Source organism: Dunckerocampus dactyliophorus, chromosome 18 (assembly GCF_027744805.1).
Source record: "Dunckerocampus dactyliophorus isolate RoL2022-P2 chromosome 18, RoL_Ddac_1.1, whole genome shotgun sequence".
NCBI classification, from domain to species: domain Eukaryota; kingdom Metazoa; phylum Chordata; class Actinopteri; order Syngnathiformes; family Syngnathidae; genus Dunckerocampus; species Dunckerocampus dactyliophorus.
The window spans coordinates 7,663,074-7,684,103 of record NC_072836.1 but is presented as its reverse complement, the minus strand read 5'-3'; the positions used below and the strand labels follow the sequence as shown (position 1 = coordinate 7,684,103).

General features: G+C 40.5%; 1 protein-coding gene and 1 long non-coding RNA gene across 2 annotated transcripts in view; one reads left to right on the top strand and one right to left on the bottom strand.

Moving 5' to 3' along the window:
- The first annotated feature begins 511 nt into the window (after window positions 1–511).
- The window catches only part of olfm2a (olfactomedin 2a), a 65,979-nt gene continuing 45,460 nt past the window's right edge, over window positions 512–21,030 (top strand). Inside the window, exon 1 of the mRNA XM_054758392.1 lies at window positions 512–957. Within this exon, the coding sequence (XP_054614367.1) occupies window positions 901–957 (57 nt within the window). The 5' untranslated portion in view covers window positions 512–900. The remainder of the gene's footprint in view (window positions 958–21,030) is intronic.
- Window positions 9,371–21,030, bottom strand: part of LOC129170651 (uncharacterized) — a 54,549-nt gene continuing 42,889 nt past the window's right edge. The window contains exons 7-8 of the long non-coding RNA XR_008566659.1: window positions 10,277–10,821; window positions 9,371–10,136 (exon numbers count right to left, since the gene is read on the bottom strand). This is a non-coding gene — a long non-coding RNA (uncharacterized LOC129170651). The remainder of the gene's footprint in view (window positions 10,137–10,276; window positions 10,822–21,030) is intronic.

Below are 21,030 nucleotides of genomic sequence, written 5' to 3'. Positions count from 1 at the left end.
GGTCAATTAAAACCCCCCACAAAATAAACATTTCAAACACACGCAAGGATAAGTAATGACAGGGCACATTAGATGAACCTGCTAAAAACTGATTGCACAAGTAGTAGCATTCATTTAATAATAGGTGACATTTTCCCTGAAACCCAGTGCGATTTTCTCTCTCAAAACAAGATGAACAAAATATAAAAAAGAGCTCTCAGTGTGATGCAGTGCAGTTCTGCACCACTGCAAACGACGAGCATTATTATCACTGTAAAGGCACACTTTTTGATGCAGCCCGTTGGTTGCACGTGTAGCTAATGAACTGTCAAGCAAGGACTTCACTACACTTGTAATAAAAACAGGCAAGCACCACCCCACTCTTTCATCATGCATATCTCTGGACTCATGCATAGAGAGACATCATAAATGCCACGCACGCACAACCACGCACAGAGAGAGAGAGAGCGTGAGGGATATACATGATGTCTTGTGTAATGTGCTGCCCCTAGCGTCTGCACATCGCAATTACAGCAGCAGTCACCTTCCAACCCCTGCGCCTCTTTTCTCCAGTGCAGGACAGAGAGGAGGACCGACGACAGGGAGAGACATCTGGACATCTTAAGGTCTCTCACTGTCTCTCTCCCTTCTCCCTCTGCTGCCTGCTATTGGAGCTTTTTCTTTTCTTTTCGTTTTTTTTTTAACACAGCGGTAGCTCCGCAGAGGCAGACCCGCCTGTGCGAGCGTCAGAGTCGGGCAGAGCTGCGCTGCGTCCCCGGGTGCTGTGGTGATGAGGCTGTTGGTGCACGGAGCCAACCAGCGTTGAAGAAAGAGCTCAGCTGCAGCAGAAAAAGAAGAGCACGAGCAGAAGAAGTGGAGAGTGTGCGAGAAGTGTTGTCAGCTATCATTTCCACTATAAGGATGCATCTTCTCAGTGCCATGTTCCTACTTGTGATGTCAGCTGTCATGCCTTGCCAGGTAGGAAACGTTCAGTCAACTTTGCATGTCAATGAGTGGCCACTGGAGAATCCAAAAATGCTTTTTTGTTGGAGGTGTGGCTTTCATTATTTTCGTCAATGGCACTGAATTTGAATATGGGGAGATTCAACAATTGTGTTCAATTTAGGTTTGAAATGTGGTTTTGCTGAAGCGTGTCGACTTCTTGGAGGGTAAACACGTTCACATGCACAGTGGCTGCCGTGTCCACTCGTGTGTCACCTGTATCCAATGTCCACTTCATTAGGTACACCTGCACAAAGACAGTGCTCAGTTTTGTATAGAATCTTATGAAGGTGTACCTAATCTTTTGGTGAATGATGAAATAGTTTGATGTGGTCTTATGTTTCTTATTGTGGTGTGCGTCATAATGACAACTGTTGCTAATATTTTCACCCTGTAATACAAGGCTGTTCAACTGAAGTTGTTCTGGGGGCCACATTTTCAGTGTCTTTGAGTCGGTGGCCTAGTGGTTAGCATGTTGGCCACAAAGTCAGGAGATTGGGAAGATCTGGCTTTGAATCTCCATTTGGGCATCTCTGTGTGGAGTTTGCATGTTCTCCCCCCGTGCATGCGTGAAAAACATGCACGTTAGGTTAATTGGCGACTCTATAAGACAGGACAACATTGTGTTTTTTAACGACAAACTGCAAAGACACTAATAGTTCACAAGATGACAGGAGCGCTCTGCTGTTTAAGGCCCTCTTGCAACAAAAGCACGTTAAAGATCATCTATGTGACATCACAAACCACATCAGCATTTGGGAACAACCGTGAGGTGAAAGAAGAACGGGGAAAATCTAAGTATTTGCGGCAACGTTGGAGAAAGGCACATGACTTTCACTCGGAGCACATAACTATGGTGTGTTCAAGGGCCGCTGAACAACGTGGGGATAAACACTCAAACAAACACTACAAGATAAACATTAAAAAAAATGTGGGCCTTCTAACAGTATATTGTTTTTTAAATAAAATAATAACCCTTATTTCCAAAATTGATATGCATTTATATAGAATTCGAAGTAGTTATTTACAAAACAATTTTCTTTAATAAGTCTTTTTATGAAAATTATTGTTAAAATTAAGTTTTTCATGCCCGGTTCTGCTACGCGGGCCGTAGCCTTGTGGTTGGAGACCTCTGCTCTATATAGCAGGAGCATTCTGCTGTTTTTTAAAGACTTTCTACAAAAACGCAAGTCAAAGATCCTCTAATATCCTGTAATCCCGGTTCGTAGGCGGTGAAGTGTGTTGGTATTGGAGCCCTTGACGGCTGTAGTGTGTGATGGCAAGACGAAGTTGGGTGTCAAAAAAGCGCAGCAAAAGTTCATGGATGTCTTCTTTCATGTTGAGCTATTAAAACATCAGTGCTCAGCTGAATAAGACCCCCGTTACATTGTACTTGTCTTTGCGGCCCCCCTTGGTCCGCCAGAGGTCTGTTAGACGATAAACCGGTCCACTCTGCTGATCTTCTCTAGACGTCAGGACATTATGTTTTTTTAAGGACAAACTGAAAAAACTTGTGAAAAAATATGACAGGAGCGCTCTGCTGCTTTTAAGGACCCCTTGCAAAAAACGCTAGTCAAAGATCCTCTATGTCAGGAGCGTTCTGCTGTTTTTTAAAGACCGACTGCAAAAACACGAGCCAAAGATCCTCTAAAAGATGCTCTGCTGACATACTGCTAAAAAGCTAACCAATGATTCTCTACATGACAGGACCACATTATGTTTAAGGACAAACTGCAAAAACTAGTTAAAAATTGATTATATGACAGGAGCGCCCAGGAAAAATGCAAGTCAAAGATCCTCTATAACAGTGGTCCCCACCTTTTTGAGCGTGTTAAAACAAACCTGCTTGCCTGTACTGGACCTGAGGTGTATCTAGTATTGTGGCAGGTGAGTCTCTGCATATCTTGTTGAAGAGCGTGCGGTGGGTTTGTTTTGGCTACAACTGTGACGGGCGGCGATGTGACAGTTGTAAAAGTGACGCAGGACACGGTAAATTATTTGACCCAGAAAAGCTTTGGAGTCAAACGAGAGGAGCGTGTGAAGTGGCGAAAAAAAGGGTCTCAAGCTGGTCACAACGCACATCTTCTGACAAGCCGACAAAAGCGTCTGCTCCCTTAACGCGAGAGACAGTCTAGTGATGATGGGAGGGCTGGTCGCCTTGGAGCTGCAGCACCAGCAGCAGCACCAGCAGCAAGCAACATTCAGCACCACGGACAGCACTGCATCATCTGTTCTGCATGGACAGGAATTTAGGAGCATTATGCATTATGACTTTTTGTGTTTAGCTGAAACCTTTTGCTTCCCATTGGCCCTCAGGAGATGAATCTCCTAAATGTCCGATGAAAATGAATGCTGTTAATCTTCAAGTATGACCACAGCCACTAATTTCACTTTAACAGCCTATCATTAAGTCTATAAGCCATAAAAGAGTTTGATCTATTTGTCTGAGGAAGAGGAGCATATGAGGGCTGTGACATTTAGAAACTGTGTGGATCTTATTTTATGGCGCGCCATATTGGCTACCGGTGCTTTAGATCTTATGTGGTATAAACACATGACCTTTACAAAACCACAAGAGGCTGAACAACGTACTGTAGTCAACCTATATGGAACCTTTGCCACCATTAAAGCAAAACACTTGTGCTGAGTAACATGAAATATGTTTTACATTTGTTTTAATCTAATTTGTCAAAATGTAACTTGAGTGGGCATGACCCAAAGCATCCATTTTATTTTATTTACTAATGTCATTTATTTATATTGCGAGTTAGTTAAGTAGTTTAGTAGTTTTGTACAATTCATCTATTTATTATTTCTTGCTACTGCATGTACTATATTTAATACATCATCAAATAATTATATTTAAAAAAAATTCTTGACACGAAAGGTCTCAAAGTTGTATTGTACTTAATTTTTGTATTTATTAATGTATTTATTTAAATATTTACTTTGCTAGATCGATTGATTTACGCATTTCAGTTGTATTTTTGGACAGAAGCATGTATTTCATTTTATTTTATTTTAGTTATTTTTGTTTGTATTTTGTTTTATTTATTAGTGTAATTTATTTAAGTGAGTAGATAGTTAAGGAAAAAAATATATATATTATTTCTGTATTTAATTAATTACAGAGCTAGTATTTCATATATAGTCAAATAAATAATTCATTCTGATGATTTGCCTTGGTTGGACAGCATGTGTTTTACTTAATTAGTTTGTGTATTTATTCATGTATGTATTTAGTTATCTAGCTTGTTGGATAGAATGCTTGTGTATGCAGTATTTATGCATTTAATTTGTATTTTTGTCTAAACAGGTCCCCAAGCATGTATTTTTATTTTACTTAATTTTAGTTATTTGTCTATCTACAGGACCAGTCAAAAGTTTGGACACACCTCATTCAATAACATGATAACATTTTGTATCAAATACCTTTGTGTCGCTTTTTAATGTCATCAAAAACATGTTTTTTTCAGCTGGACAGGTCCTCAGGCGTTTATTATATATTTTTTATTAGCGTATTTATTTATTTAAGGTTTTTCAAGTTGTTCTTAGAATAAATGTAGGGGGAAAGTAGTAGCTGATGACTCAGTGTTAGTTATATCCCCCCGCTTCTTTAGTCAGTTCTATAATTGGCCTTCAGGGACAATTTGTTATAAACGCTTGCATTAAATATTCAAAAAGGCCTGAATGAAATCGCACTGCCATCCGTCTCAGGCAGATTGCATTGAAGTAATAAAGAATTGATGACTTCCTGCTTATATGTGGAGGCGCCATAGAGGCAGTTATGCTGTTCTCCATATTTTTTGTATGAAATATTTACAGCGCTTTAATGAGATAAATGTTCATTCGCCGCATGTGTTGGTTAAGTACGCAGTGATGGGCACATGCTTGTGTACTACTTGTATATGTGTCTATGTGGCTTACTCTATTGTATATGACAGCAACAATGAGAGGTGAGCTAGATTTATTTGTTTAATTTTCTACTAAAGTTACCGGCTTTATCTCAACGACTGGAAATGTTATCTTCCAGGGGTGTCCCACTAGAGTTTGGGGAATGTGAAATTAGTGGTCGAGGGTGATGGATGCCCACATGTTGCGGTTTTTGCAACCCAAAACTCCTGAAGTGCAGAGGAGCATTAAAAAAAAAAACGAATGGTTGTCGTCTTGCCTCTTGTAATTGGCTGGATTTTGTCAGAATATAACAGGTGCATTCTCTCGCAAGGAATGTTGGTAAACAAAAATTCCACCGTTTTCCTCACTCTCAGTTGTTTTTGTCCGGAAAGTCCCTTCTTAAACTTTTTAAATCAAGTATCACCTTAAGTACCACCTTATTATTTTTACATATTTATGTACAGCACTAGTCAAAAGTTGGACACACCTTCTCATTGGATTACATAATAAAGTGTCTTTATATTTTTGACTCATAGTGAATTTGAACTACAGTAATCCCTCGTTTATTACAATGAATTGGTTCCAGTCCAGACCGTGATAAGTGAATATACGCAAAGTTGGATTCCTTGTTTATAAATGGAATATTTTCATAGTAAGGCATGAGCTGCTTACGACCTTCTAAATACGGTGTTTAACACTATTAGAGCCCTGTAGACATGAAATAACACCCCTATAATCACCTTTACGCTCGTATTACCCAATATAGTCGACGTAATAATAGAAAATAAGAGATTGCGGGTACAAGCGGCCAAAATGAGTTTGAGATAAGATGAGAAGCACTGTCATCCGGGAGAAACTCGGAGTAGAACCGATGCTCCTCCGCATTGAGAGGAGCCAGATGAGGTGGCTTGGGCGTCTCCCTGGAGAGGTGTTCAGGGCACGTCCGACCGGTAGAAGACCTCTGGGAAGACCCAGGACACATTGGAGAGGCTATGTCTCTCAACTGGCCTGGGAACACCTCGGGATCCGGCGGGATGAGCTGGTGGCCGGGGAGAGGGAAGTCTAGGCTTCCCTGCTTAGGCTGCTGCCCCCGCGACCTGACCTTGGATAAGCGGTAGAAGACGGATGGCTGGATGGATGGATGGATGGATGGATGGATGGATGGATGGATTGATGGCTGGATGGATGGATGGATGGATGGATAGTGACCAGTGTAGAATACCACATACCAATGTGACTTTCAATGCGTTTTCTGAATGTCTTATATTTGTATTTTAGTTGATTTAGTCATTTATGCGTGAAAATGCTTAATTTAGGCCAAAAATACGTACATTTTGAACTTTTTCCATGAAGTACTACTTATCTAATTCGTACAAGTAAAACATTTGGACACAACTTTTTGACACCATCTCAAAGTGTTGTTTTTTTTGCTTTGTAAGTACCACATTTCAGTTTTGTGGCTTTTAATTGGCAATTACACACAATTATAATTACATGGCATATGACTCAATGGAGCCACCGTTAGTATTAAAGCAGCGCTGGAAAGCAGCGATCTAGCCTGATGCTACCATAGAAGAGACTGCCTCAGCGATTGAGGACAAGAACAGCAGACCTTGAGTGTGGCAGGGCTAACAGCTGCATGGGCTTACATCCAAGTCGGACATCTGTGATGAGTGCAAAGGCCTGGCCGCTGACCTTTTAGTCAAAACAAAAAAATCCCGTCTGCTGGTCCTCATGAGATAAAAGTGCCTAGAAACCTGTCGGATTGTCCTCTAAACGTCTATTATAGTGCAGTCTTACATGAGTCAGTCCACCACCATTACCAGCAGCTCTCAAATGTTATTATTTTTTTCATAGACAAAGCAGGTGAGATTGTGTGTTTTGTAGTGAAAAAGCCACAAAACAACAGGCTGGAAGTGTGAGGCTTCTCTGCATTGTGCATTAGAGGAAGGTATTTGTACCCTAATAAATAGCATCAGGCTTAGTGTCATTTATTTACCGTACGTGTCCTGCCTTGTAGATGACAAGCTGATTGTTAGTGTGTGTGCGGAAGTGGTTTAGATGGTCCACTACACACACTTCTGTCACCGCCTCACAATCACCCACAAGTAATTGGAGTGCATTATAATGGGGTTTTGCTATGGGTAGATTGAATAGTGGACACTGATTGGGTGTCCAGTAATATACGATGATGATGCATGTAAAATATTATATTTTCCTTACCGGTAAAAGAGTTTTGCTTTAAGACAAGGTGCTAAGTCACAGAGGTTTAGTCTTTTGTGCAGCCTAATGTTGTTTTTTGTTTATTTACTGTATATTGTATTGTAAGCAATAAGCAAGAGGCTTATTTACTCTGAAAAATATTAGTAAAATGATTTACTGCATAGTTATTTTTGTGATGTGATTTTTTTTGGTTTACTTTTAAGTATTTTATGATTTTATTTTATTTTTTTATGCCACGGGTCTGCATTTTGAGTCTTGCTTGGGTAAGTCGGCGCTTGCGTTTTTGTTCAGTTAGGATTAAGCCCCAGAAAAAAAAGTCAAATTTTCAATAAATCACATCGCAAAGTATTTTTCATTTTCTTTGACTTTTTAGGCGACATTTAGTCCAAATGAAAAACCAGCATCAACAGGAGAATAAGAAGGCGAGAAGAGGAACTGACATGTCCGACATGTGTTTACAGCGGTTAACTTCTTTTTACACTTGTATGACAACAAAGAATGTTATCGAATTTAAAACAAGTTAGGGGGAGGGCTACATTACACTTTAATTCATTCATTCATTCATTATTCAAGTGAAAAACAGTTATATTGTTTTTGGGTTAAGTGCTTATTTTGCACTCCCAAAATTTGCTTTACATTGTACATGTGACAAATGAAATACCTTTACCCTTGAAAGGATTTATGATGGTGACAGTTTGACTCTGGAACAGACCATTTGTGTTTACATGATTTCCTATGTGAACATTGTTTTAGAAATCCAAATAAACGTGTCCTGAAATGGACTGTTCTTAATCTCTGCTGTGTAAAGGGTTTTTAATAAGTCTAGATGTATTTATGCATTCCTTTTAGTTAAAAGTCAATTAAAAATTAGCTTTATTTTTTTAAATACGGTATTGATGTTTGTTAAATAGGGTAACAGGTCGCGGTGCATTGTGTGGGTTTGTGTCCACTTCATCCTGCATAAACCTGCAGCCATTAATGACAATTATGTCAGCAGTACGCCCACAGACAAAGAGCATCTCTCATGTTTGCTTTTTCCTTGTTTTGTTGTTTAAAATCCAACAGTCCTTCCCGGACGGTGTGGTATTTAATCCATAAATGACCGTTTACTCATTCCGAGCCACAGACCAGCCGCCGCTTCCTGGCGGGCTCTGTGCGGGCTCCAAATGACCTCTGTGGTTGTTTCGTAGAAAAAAACCTCGAGCCCTGTTGTCCTAACGTGACCATGAGTGCCACCATGCACCGACTCTCGCGTGGCTCATAATTGTCATTCCAAAAGGTCTTTGAGGCCTTGTTTACAAGGAACACCATCAGTTCTCTCTTGTAAACAAATGTGACCTTTTTTTTCCCCACCAACGCGTTGCATTCAGTGTTACATGTGTATCAGCTGGACGGGTGGGATGAATATCATGCTTATATCGCATCGTATCGCACCCCCCTTCCTGCCCTCCTTTCCTTCTGTGCCAGTGTGCTGCAGGGTGCAGGACTCCCAGAGGTTCACATCTGTGACTCTAAGCAAGAGTGACATTCCTCTGACAACACCCTGACCAGGGACACACATGCACACGCACGTGCACCACCCATTTCACACACACACACACTTATCTGTCTACGTCTCTCTGCCTTCTGCTGGCGAGTTCACAAGGATGTCAGTGACGGGATCCGAGTCAAAGAGCGGGCGACGCATGGATTAGATCCGAATGGGGCCGCGAGGGCTGTGGCGAGCATTTTTATTACAGTGTATCGTCACAACGAACAAGTTGGATACATGTTCGAGTAGTCAGTGCACAGCTTGTGTAGCAGTATAGTTTTACTATCCACTGAAAATAGTCAACACACATCCATTATCGTGTGAATATCTGGCAACACAAGTGAACAGCAAGATGATTGTGTGCATGAGTGCTGTCGGCACACATTCATTGAGGGGAAACATGGATTCCAACAAGTACTGTGACATTCTGAAGCGGCATGATAAGGAGCCCAAACACACCTCCAAGATGATCATGTGTCTTGCTGAGGAAGCTGAAGGTGATGGAGCGGCCAAGTATGAAGGAAGATGGAGGAGCCCACATCCACCAGCTCCACCAGTGATGTCATCATGGAGGCGTGGAAGAGGTTACAAGAGTACAGTAACAACCTGTGCAGCTCTGATCAATTCCAAGCCCAGTGCTGGATAACAATGGTGCTCACACTAAATACTCACAAGGTGGACATTTGTGTTGCTAGCTATTGAGACAATAATGGATGTGTGTTGACTCATTTTCAGTGGATAGTAAATCTATGCTGATAAACATGCTGTACACTGACTACTCGAAAGTATATCCAAGCTTACTTTCCTCAGTATTGTCCCTTGAAATGTCAAACAAAAAAAGGGGGGGGGGGACTGCACTGCAGCATTATAGGCACCTCCGGACCAAACTCGTGTGAGCGACCTTGCCTTTCCCGCTCCATGAATCTTTTATGAGGCTGCCAATGTGGCTTTCTGACTAGAAGATTGGAATATAAATATGAGCTGTTGTGCCCACAGCTCCTGATACACGCTCCAGATACAAAAGGGTGGAGGAGATTGCCGCTAATTGAGAGTTTCCTCAGAAGACAAAAGGTATCGGGGAGAGGAGGACAGGAATAGACGTTTCCTCTACCTGGAATTTTCCCTTCTCCTGTCGAGTTAATTACATTTTGCTTATCCCATTTTTTCGAGTATTGTACCCAGAAAGGCCCGTCTGAATGACAGCGGATACGCTCGTCCTCTTCCTCTCCGCTTTGTATCCCCTCCTTGAAAATTCTATGATCCATGCCACTATTATCCCAGAGCATCCTCTCCTCGCCACCATAAATGTGACAGATGTCCTCCCCCCCGTGTTGAAAGCCTACTTCCCAGTAGCACCGCTTTTATTTCGAGCTAATGAGAGATGAGAGCTTGACGGCGTGGCGGAAGTGGGAAGCATTTAATCGATGCTGTTTTCCCGCCCGGTGCTGTCAAAGCTGCTCGGCGATGAGGTGACTCTGGCCCTACCCGGGCGTGGAGGGCGCCCCAGCTATGGAGAGAAATTTGTGTTTTTTTTATCCAATCAAACAAACAAAAAAAAGATTGGCAAGCAAAAAAAGATTTGCAAGAAAAAAAAGACTTGCAAAAAAAAATTGATTTGCAAGCAAAAAAGAGCTTTCATTTGCAAACCTGGAAGTTTTGCTTGCAACTCTCATATTTTTGGATGCACCTCTGAAGCTTTGGATGTGAATCTCATCTTTGAATTTGCAGCTCCCAGTCCCAGTCCTGGGGGCACAGCCTCCTCTGGACAATGTTACAAGCCTTTTTATTGGTCAGGCTCGAACGTTAATACTAAAGTCAGCCGACATAGAACTACTCACCACCGGAAAAATTGGTACTTATGTAGTTATTCAGAACTTCCATCTTCGTGGTCTATTCAAAGCAGCACTTCTAATCCTGCATCGTACAGCAAAATACGCCTTCAGGTCGTAGGTCAGCATCTTGGTCAGTGAAGCATCCGTGTGTGGGCAACCCTGGGGGCATTGTGGGTGAAGTGTCTTGCCAAAGGACAGAACAGCAGTGCCTGGAAAGGAGGAAGCAGCACATGATTATTTTACATTGGTGAAATAAATAACTCATGATGCTGCACACTGTACGTATATTTTTATTATCCGTTTCTTTTTGGCAAGTTGTCCTTCAAATTGTCCATTTACTCCGTTTACTCCTGGAGTGTCCTAACGAGCAAAGCAAACACGAGATCACATTAACAACAGTGATGTAAAAACATTCTATGTACTTAACATTTGCCAATAAAAGGATGTTCACCAAAAAAAAATAACTCCGTAGCTGATAAATGTACAGAGAGCTGTAAAAGCAGCACAGATCAAGCTGTGTATTTGTCCATTTAAATTTTATTTACAACTTCTACAGCAGGTAGGTCTTCTTGTACCGTGTCACACTCAAAATGTTCCCCCTGCAATCCGTGCCAACTGGAAACATCCACATTAGAATCCCATTGTAATACTATGAATAAGATACAAGTCAAATTCACCACGTGTAACAATTTGAAAGAAAGACTTGGGGCTGAAAAAACTCCATAAATGGAGGCGCACGTGGCGATCAACATTAGAATAGTCGAGGTCTCATATTTTAACACAAATTGAAGTTTCAAATGTCACACTAAGCTTTACATATCTGGCGTTGGATGTTCTAAGGAGTAAAAAAGCTTTACTCACATTTTAAAGTCGCACTTTCCTCGCCGTGTAGCACCGCCATGTTGAAAGATCAGACAGCCAGCTGTGCAATTGAGGGCGGAAGTTGTCAGCCAGCATTCGAGACTGACCAATAAAACGTCATTCGGAGGAGGCCGACAGCAGTGAACGCAATTCGTGAACCCGCAAATGAACTTTGCAAATCCAATAATGATATTTGCATCCAAAGGTTGTGCACTGCAAACAAAACTTACAGATTTGCAAATAAAGGCACTGTTTTGCTTGCAAATCCATTATTTTTGTTTGCAAATCAGTTTTTTGCTTGTAAATCTTTTTTTTTTTGCTTGCAAATCCATTATTTTTGTTGGAAACTCGTTTTTTTTCTGTTTGCAAATCGTTTTTTGTTTGATTGGATAAAAAGACACAAATTTCTCTCGATAGGTAGCCACCACCAGTCACTACTGCATATCAAGCAGGCGCGAGGAAAGGTAGAAGGACGCAAAACGTGTGTGTGTGCGTGTGTGTGTGTGTGTGTGTGTGTGTGTGTGTACGATTGAGCCTGGTGGTCAGCACCAGGGGTTCTAGAAATAGCAGGCACTCGGAATGAAGAAAAAAAGCGGACACGCTGTGGAGCTGGTGCACGAAAAGTGGAGATAACAAGCGAGGAAAGACGAGAGAAGAGCATCCCGACTGTGCCTGCAGGGTTATTATTGCTCCCATTCGAAGCAAAAGCAGAACACATTTTTTTTTTTATTCTGAAAACAAACACAGACTCTCATTATAGAACGTAATGAAACGTGCTTCACAACACTTCATCAGTGCAGGATTCATTGGTCGCTGAGAACAGAATAACTATTAGCTGCCCAAAAGGGGTACAGTAGAGACCATTTCAACAAACTTTTTCCTCTGACGGCCGCATACAGAAAAACAAGAATGCGGGGGCCACTTTGATACATTTTGTACAGTAAAAATGCCAACACCGATCCAATGTTGGTTAGTTTATGCCGAGCTTTCTGAACAAAACTGCCATCTTAGCTTTGTGTTACTGGTAACAAATCAAATTAGTAAAATATCTAATAATATATCTTATTACTAATCAATTCATTTTATTTTGACAATAAATAAAAAATTAGCTGCGGGCCAAAAATAACCCCCGGGCCACACCTTCGACACCATTGGTCTACAGGGCCTAACCAATTGCTGGAAAAGTGCTTTTAAACTGTAATTCTGCCCTTTTCCAAAGTAATAGACGTCATTTATTGTATACAACTTCAGATGTGTAGTGAAGCCTTCTATTGTTTTTAACTAAGCTGTTGTCTGTGAAGTGGTGGGCGTATACTAGCTAGGGGCAGGTTAGAGGCGGTATCATGTCCATGAAGAAGGACGTTTTTCCCTTCATGACAAGCAAGCGTTCATGAGCCTCTTTTTTCAACAGTGGAGCAAAGAAGTGATGCAGATCGATTTTTCTTAAAAACAGGTTCAAGGGACACATATTACTGCTGGAACATCGTTAAAAGTCACTTTTGAATATTGATTTTCTTTATTTCCCTGACTAGACTTTTCCATCTACTTCTACCTGCTGCCTTCTCCCCAGCCTGGTTCCATCAGAGGGAAGGCGGTATCATGATATCATGTCAGACTTGGCTGGGGGACCTAATGCAGTCATCCTTGGTTATATTTTTTGAAGCAAAGAGCTGAGTGCTTCAGCCACACTAATGGTGATGCGATGAATAGATATTCAGGAGAGGTCTCTCCTCTCTTTAAGCCTCGGAGCCTCAGGCCGAACGTGCGTAGTCACAAGTAGCGAGAAAGAGGAAGCATTCCATGGTGGTATGTTCTGGATCGGCCATTACTCAGACGGGAAAAATGAGGCCAGAGATTTCATTTGTCTTTTCTCTATGGGCGTCACTCAAACTCTGCCTCGAAATCTCATTATTTCACGTCATTCTAATTCCCCGCGCTATGAGGTCAGATAACAGTTTGAAAGCATCCCAGACTCAATCAGCCCGCAGTCAACAATCGCATGTCCCGGGAGCAATGAGCAGAGGTCCATTTAACATGGAAGATGAAAAATATTCAACCATTATCCAGAGGAGGCTGCGGCTGCATAGGGATGAATAGCATCTCCCACTCCCCTCCTTTGTGGATGGAATATTAATGCCATAGATGGCCTTTGTGCTGTCTCTCAGGCTGCACTCACAAATATCACCATTAAGCCCAGCCGATTTGCGTTCACAGTGACGAGCATCGCAGTTCACATATTACCTCACATTTCACTGCCGTTTCCTCGCTCAACATCTCATCTGTAGCCATGAAGGCGCCGGCACATGACGATTGCACCCATGTGGCGACGACGTGGCCGGCGACTCTTTTTGCAATATGGCGAACCTGCCCACCTTCCACCATTATCATTCCTGCCTCACACTCAGCCACATGCAAGACTCTCACTCCTGCTCTCCATTTGGATATTTTCCTCAAGCATCAGTGCCTTCCGTGTGCGGAGATCAAACATCATTTTACATAAACATTTAATGCTGGCTCGACATACGTAGTTTTCGTTTAAATGGAGGGTTTACTGTAAATGTTGTAATTATAGCCAGGGTGGTTATTTATTTACCTACACCGCAAAGAGAGTGTGGGGCGTTAATTGGAAGCAGGCGACAATTGGAGAGAGGCTGTTATTAAACTCATTATGTTTAATAAGTTAATTTTGTAAGTTTAATAATAATTTGGAGTACATGAGACAGCAGAAAGGAAAACTCTGCTTCAGTGGAACAACGGAGCTTCAGGTTGTGCAGGGGCTTCAAAAGGAGGCTGGAGATGTTGCAGGGGGCATCCCTCATGACTGAAGGCCCGCGTCTGTGTGGTCGTGACTGGCGTTTTCAGCAGGACAAAGCTGCAGTTCACAATGTGCAGCGCCTCACGCCACTACTGGGAGGTAACGAGCCCACTCCAAAACAACGCGATAGGACACCGATCTACTGTATACTGACTAGGAAACAAGAACAAGGATGTGAATATACGAATAAACAACCAAATTATCTTTAAAGTCTTAGCCCACATTCCATGTTTTGTTGATACACAGCTAGATGGACTGTGTTGTGATATCAGGTGCTATGTGCTTCATGTATCACCATCAATATCACGGTGACTTACTCGATGGACCGTTTTCTGTCTGGTCCAGCTGGGTGGACAAATCAGATCTCACAAAGTCTGCCATGATTAGTAGTAACAAAGAGACACAAGCTTGACACACTGCTGTTGTTGACGGACGTAGCACGAGATGTGAAATCAATGCGCCCAGGAAAGAAGTTCCGGTAATGTTTAAAATGCTCACACTATGGCAAAATACTGTAAGTATTGCATGTATTCATGAATGTACCCCTTGTGTATGGTCACAGCACGTATATAAAAGGTTTTTAGAGGGCTTTATAGTCGAAATAGGAGCATCGTTAGCTCCCTCATGCTGACTGTTTTTCTCTTTTTAGAAAGGACAGAAAAAGAGGCACATGTGCTCATGTTTCACATGAGGATTGTGGATGACGGGCAACATTCCAAAAAAAAGTGCAGTTCTCCTTTAACTCTCAGTTTGGCTGTAAAAGTAACATCCAGTTAGAGGTCGTTTGGGAATTTCCGTGTAGCACTAATAATGTCTGCCTAATTAAATGTCACAGCTTCTCTGCACGTTAACGGCCTGAAGATGGAGGACGCAAACGGTGGCTACAGTTCCCACAAGGCAGCTTCAAATACAGTCCAGTCCCGATAACTCGCTTGCGTTTGACATGTTTTTGTTTCATTTCTCCACCCCCTTGCTTGACAAGACTGCGCTGCAAATTCTCAGTCACTGTGAGCGTAATTGGCAGCCTCTCAGCACTCCACTGTGTGTTGTTGTTAGTCGCGCTGTTGCAAACGTAGCAGAAAACAGACAGCGTGTAGGTTCATCACTTGGTTATTTTTGTTTTTTTTATGCGGGGGGGGGGGTTCCTTTTCTGTTTTACCTCCTCTTGCAAATATCTTTTTTTCTATCAGCTTGTGTTTCTCTACTCCAGGGTGGATTTTCTTCCATTCAAAGAATCCAACTCTGACCAAACAGACAGTAATCCAGTGCTTCTCAAATAGTGAAATAGTGTGGCGGCCCCCCTGGAGGGGCGCGGTGAACTGTTAGGGGTGCGTGAGAGGCCTTTCAATATTAGCGCCGTCTTGCCAACACGTATGGATATGTCGTACTCAGCTTTCAGTTGGACTCTTGAATACGCTCGTATGCTTCACTGCTCTCCGTTTTGTTGCATTTCGCTGGTTTCAGTTTCGAGTTCAGCCTGTGAACTACAGATAAATCAATAGATACTATCTCGTTCTCAATAGTATTTCAAATCGGGGGAGGTGTTAAAACATTTCTGTCCCCCTGTGGGGGCATGACGGAAAATAACTGAGAACCACTGCTGTAATCCATAAGGGGCCTCAATATTATGTCTTATTGTACTTTTTTTAGCTCCTGTAATTAATTCATTTGTATTTAATCTTTCATGATATACTAATATATATATAATAATATAAAAATCTATACTAATTATATAAATTGTTAAAATAACTGAATACATAATTACATTTAGTTAGTATTTACATAATTATTATATAATTATACATTTTTCATTATAATAATAATAATATAAATGTCCATAGGTATGAATGTGAGTGTGAATGATTGTTTGTCTATATGTGCCCTGCGATTGGCTGGCGACCAGTCCAGGGTGTACCTCGCCTGTCGCACGAAGTCAGCTGGGATAGGCTCCAGCATGCCCCCGCGACCCTAAAGAGGAGAATCGGTATAGAAAATGGATGGATAAAAATATATAGTAATGATATAAATTATTAAAATAATAATATATAATTACATTTTGTTAGTATTTACTTATCACCAATTTTTTCTTCTTTTTTTTCCCATTTTTCCATCACTGCTTGAATGTAATCGAGTTTTTTCCACCAAGGACCACTTACAGAAAAATGACAGAATACAGGGGGTTATTAAACACACAAAACCCAACCAATGTCAGCCAAAATATGCCAAGAAGTTAAATATATTTCAAGAAAAAAAGTCACCCTACTGATTCTTGTGCTATCGTTGGCAAAGCAAACATCAAGTATTTGTGTAATACCTTGTAACATTCCACAATTCCACTTTATAATATGCACTCAAAATGAGCCACAGTCCGCAAATGGCCCCCGGACCACACTTTGGACACACATGGCATAAGCTATTCATTCTTGCACATTCTCTAGTCTTTTCTCTCCACTTTAGAAAACGGGAGCATGTTAAACACAAGAGGTGAACAAACTATCAGTAATTGCTGAGCCACGGGTTGCTTCTTCCTACTCCTTTTCAGACATGTTGGATTGTAAATTGAAGTGTAATCACTTGTTAAGCATCTCCGAAAAAAATAAAACCATTGCCATTGATAGAGACAATAATGTGCCATTGATAGAGGCAATAATGTCAGACTTGCCACAGGAAGTGCAGCACTGAGTCGGAATCATGAATCAGAAGCTGAGCAGTGAGGTTTTGCCCTCCTGCGCAGCAAGGCAGCTGATTGCAGCTCTTGTCTGCTGCTTTCTGCAATTCTTAGGCAACACATGACGCCAGCCTCCTTGACTGGGCGTCCATGTAGTCACAAATAGTCATACTATAAGGGATGTAGAGTGTTGAGATTGCAATCAGGCCAGCAGTCACAAGTGTGGTAGGAATAGCACTGGAATGCATGTGCATTTATTCATACAAGTACTGACCTCATGTACGGGGAGGTTTTGGGAATGGTGGTTCCAAATCGGTAATTCAAGTTTTTCGGTGTTCAAGAAAAGAACTTAAAGTAAAACCTCAATTCAAATCACAATCAGTATAATTTCAAGTACCTCATACCTTACCTACTACTCACAAATAAACACACATGAAAAAAACATTAAAATAAATGACAATTTTTAAAATTTTCATAATGCATGTTTAACGTTTTAACAATTTTATTTGTATGATGTTTTCTAATCTTCTAACTACTATTCAATTATACACCGCATTCGAAAAATACATTATTTGCAGACTGATGTTTTGAATAGTATTTGATGTAATAAATCATTTCAATAAAACACTTTTTTATTTTTAATTTTCTTGTCCTGTGACTTTTAACTACAATACAAGTAAACCGTTTTTGAATTTTTTAACTCCTACTATTCACAAATACAACTAAAAAACTATTTAATATGAATGAATTCAATTAAACGATTAACTGGCAAGATTTGACATACTTTATACTGATACTTTTTTTTATGTGCCCAAATTAAGACGACAAATATATGTTTGTTTAATATTATTTTAGAAACATTTTACAGATTTTTTAAAACCATTTTACATTTTTTGTTTTAGAACAATTCATTTAAAAAAAAGTATTCATACATTAAACAAAAATTCTACCCATGTAAAGTTTCCAGAAATGCCACTGCAACCCAAGGACAGTAGTGTCAGCTACCTTACAGTATTACCAGTGTTGTGCTGTGTTGATTAACCGGCCTCTGTGGGCTCCAATTGACAATAGATGGGCTCTCCACATGACATTGCAGGTGTTGCACCGTCAATAGACTGAGACACACTCACCACCACCACATACAGTACACTATTGATCTTCTTCCCTCATGCTTTCCCAGCAGGGGGACACTATATAGTCAGCTTTTATCTGCAATTATTGAAGATAAGCACTATTGAGCCTCTGCTTGTTCAAAGTACTCCTCACTTTAGTCTGACAGGAAGCAATGATGTCTATCATGATGTCGTTAAGACACATGCACCCCCCCCCCCGACTAAAAAGTATTTCATCCCTTCAGGTCAGTCATGATTGTTTCTGCTGCTGCAGCATTTCCTTGTCAATCTTAAGCCATATAAAAAGGAGAGAGGGAGCGATAAAAGGAAAACTTGGTAAACAATGTCATTAATGATGCAAACAATACACGCAAGTCCTGTCTTTACTCAGTTTGAGGTTACATGAGGTGATGCGCAACACAGACACACACACACACACACACACAAGTTAACAGCACAAACGCACAATGCTGTAAAGCGCATGTATTTCCTTTTTTTTTTTTAATCCGCATAATAGATTTTAAAAAGTATGATGACGTACACGACACAGACCAAAATGAAACACAACCACACAACTGCTGATATGTTTTTTTTTGCAAATTACACATAAACAAACTGCAGAAAAAAACAAGTAAAAAAAATAAAATTAAATAAAATTAAATTAAAATTGTATTTGGAAAAAAGTTTTAATTATTAAATTAATAAATATAAATGTTTGTCATTTTTGTCAAATAAACTAAAATAGAAAAATAATTCACACAATCATTTTTACATTTAAATTTGTTAAATTTTAAGTAATTTATTCTTATGCTATTATTTACTAATTTTTACTATCACTGACAAATTGGCTAAAAAAAACAACAAAAAAAATCATTTCAAGACTTCAGCTCAGTGAGCATCTAAGGCATTCATTCTGGACAAATTGTGTTTAGCTTTTTATTTGGCTTTTTTAAAAACAGATTTATTCGAACTGGACGTGATGAATCACACACAATGTCATGTACCTCTGTGCTCAGGTTTTCCTTTTTGATTGGCTTTTTGACGCCGCCTTCCATCAAGAGAAAAGAAAATACTATTTTACTACTCTTCATCTTCTTTTACACTTGCATGAGGTCCAACTGCTAAGCAAAATCACCTTTGTGTTTTCATCATTCATCATTAAAGTTAAAAGTGGGTGCTTCATTGTTTCACGTCTTACTGTTTAGCAGCGCTTAACTTATTTTTACGTCTTTTTGGCTTATTTTACTTTTTTGCTTACAGCACCGGTCAAATGTTTGGAGACACTTTTCCATGCTATTGAATGAGACGCGTCTCAAAACCTTTGACTGCTAATGTGTTAGCGATGTTACACTCTTACTTTCAAAGTGGCTTAAATCGTACATCAAGATTTTATGATGGTGACAGTTTGACCCTGGAACAGATTATTACTATTACATTCCCATAAGCGACGGTTTTCGACCTTACATTGTGTCCTGCTGTAAATCAGTGACCTCTTTGGCCAGCGCAGTGCCAATGTTGTTCATTTGCCAGTGATATATTGTGCGTATTCACCCTGCGATGACTCACTCCTTGCACTTAGAAGTATGATAGTGCTTGTTGCACATGTGCACTGCACAAACCCACAGAGTGCTTAATAGATTAAAAGCACACCACTGCGTCAACCCTGGGCTACAGTCTATTTATGCCATTTACATTGTTACCATGGCGAGGAGGTCACGCATGTTCAAATTGATTTTGATCCTGATCCATTAAGAAGGCGGCGAGCCTCTATGTCCATCATCTAATTATCAAATTATGACTCATTTATGGAGAAACAGGCTGCGCGGTGGAAGTCGGCTGACTGCAGCATCTCTGTGTGCAGCCTGCTTGGCTCAGTCAGGATGGCTCAGCGTTACTGTGTAATGAGCTGAGGTGTAATTTTGGGGCCTGTATTTCAACATGATGCAGGCTGCATGCAATGTGTTTGTGCGGCATTGTCTCACCCAGGGCTCGTCACCATGCGTTTTGAAGGCTGAGTTTGCGGCGCTCCACTGCCCTCCACGGGTGTGTACGAGTGCTGCCGTTGCTGCAGCTGTTGGACCTTTTCATCATCCCTCGCTAATTTAAAATGCCCTTTATAGATAGAACCCACAGGCTTGTGCAAAGTGGCACATTTTTCTATGTTTATGTTAAAACGTAAGACCCCTCTAATTGGAAGCACTACAAAAAGCATGTGTGTGCATAAAGATGCTCTCTAGAGAGCGGTGCAAATGTGGGTCAAAGCATTTAAACACACTTCTGAGGTTGAAAACAATCTGATTTGTTCACATTTAGATTACATTTTTCCCCATGGGAAATAAGAGGAATTGAATTGATCAGCTCCAGGGTCAAACTTTGGTCAGCATAGCTATCGTCGATGTTTATTAACTGCGCCGGAAGTGTTTTAAGTAACATTTTAGCATTCTGAACTGCCAAACAAGCATAATAACAAGTCATTTGCTACATAATAAAACTCAATTTCTTGATTTTATCAGTTCCAGGATCAAGCAATGGCTTTCATAACTGCACAAGACATGGTTGAGTAACATTTTATCATTTTTAACTGCCAAAACCCCTTCTCTTGATTTTGAAATACATTTCCCGTAGGAAATAATGGGAATTTATCAGTTACTAATTTACCAAATTAACATTTATCAGTAAGACTTATTTATAATTATTAATATATTTCATTTTAATTTCAGTTTTCCCACAGGAATCGAAACAATAAGTCACAGGGTCAAGCTGTGGACATCATAAAACCCTTATTAGCCATACATGCAATGTTTTAGTTACATTTTAACATGGAACCAAGCAGAACTGAGGCATAGCGTTAAGGAAACGCGTCCTAAGGCAAGTTAACATCATGTATTGTTTTTTTTTTTACCATGCTAACTGTCGCACAAGTGTAAAAATAGGTTTATCACTGTATAATATAACCAAATTTGATTCAACACATCAAGACTAAATGCGCCAGACTACCGCAAGTCTGCAGCAAGTCTACATTGACGTCGTTTATTGCTGATGTCGACTTACCTTAGACGTATTGTACTGAGCCGCCAGGACAGAGATGCATGTATCGCTTTCCTACGGCGCAG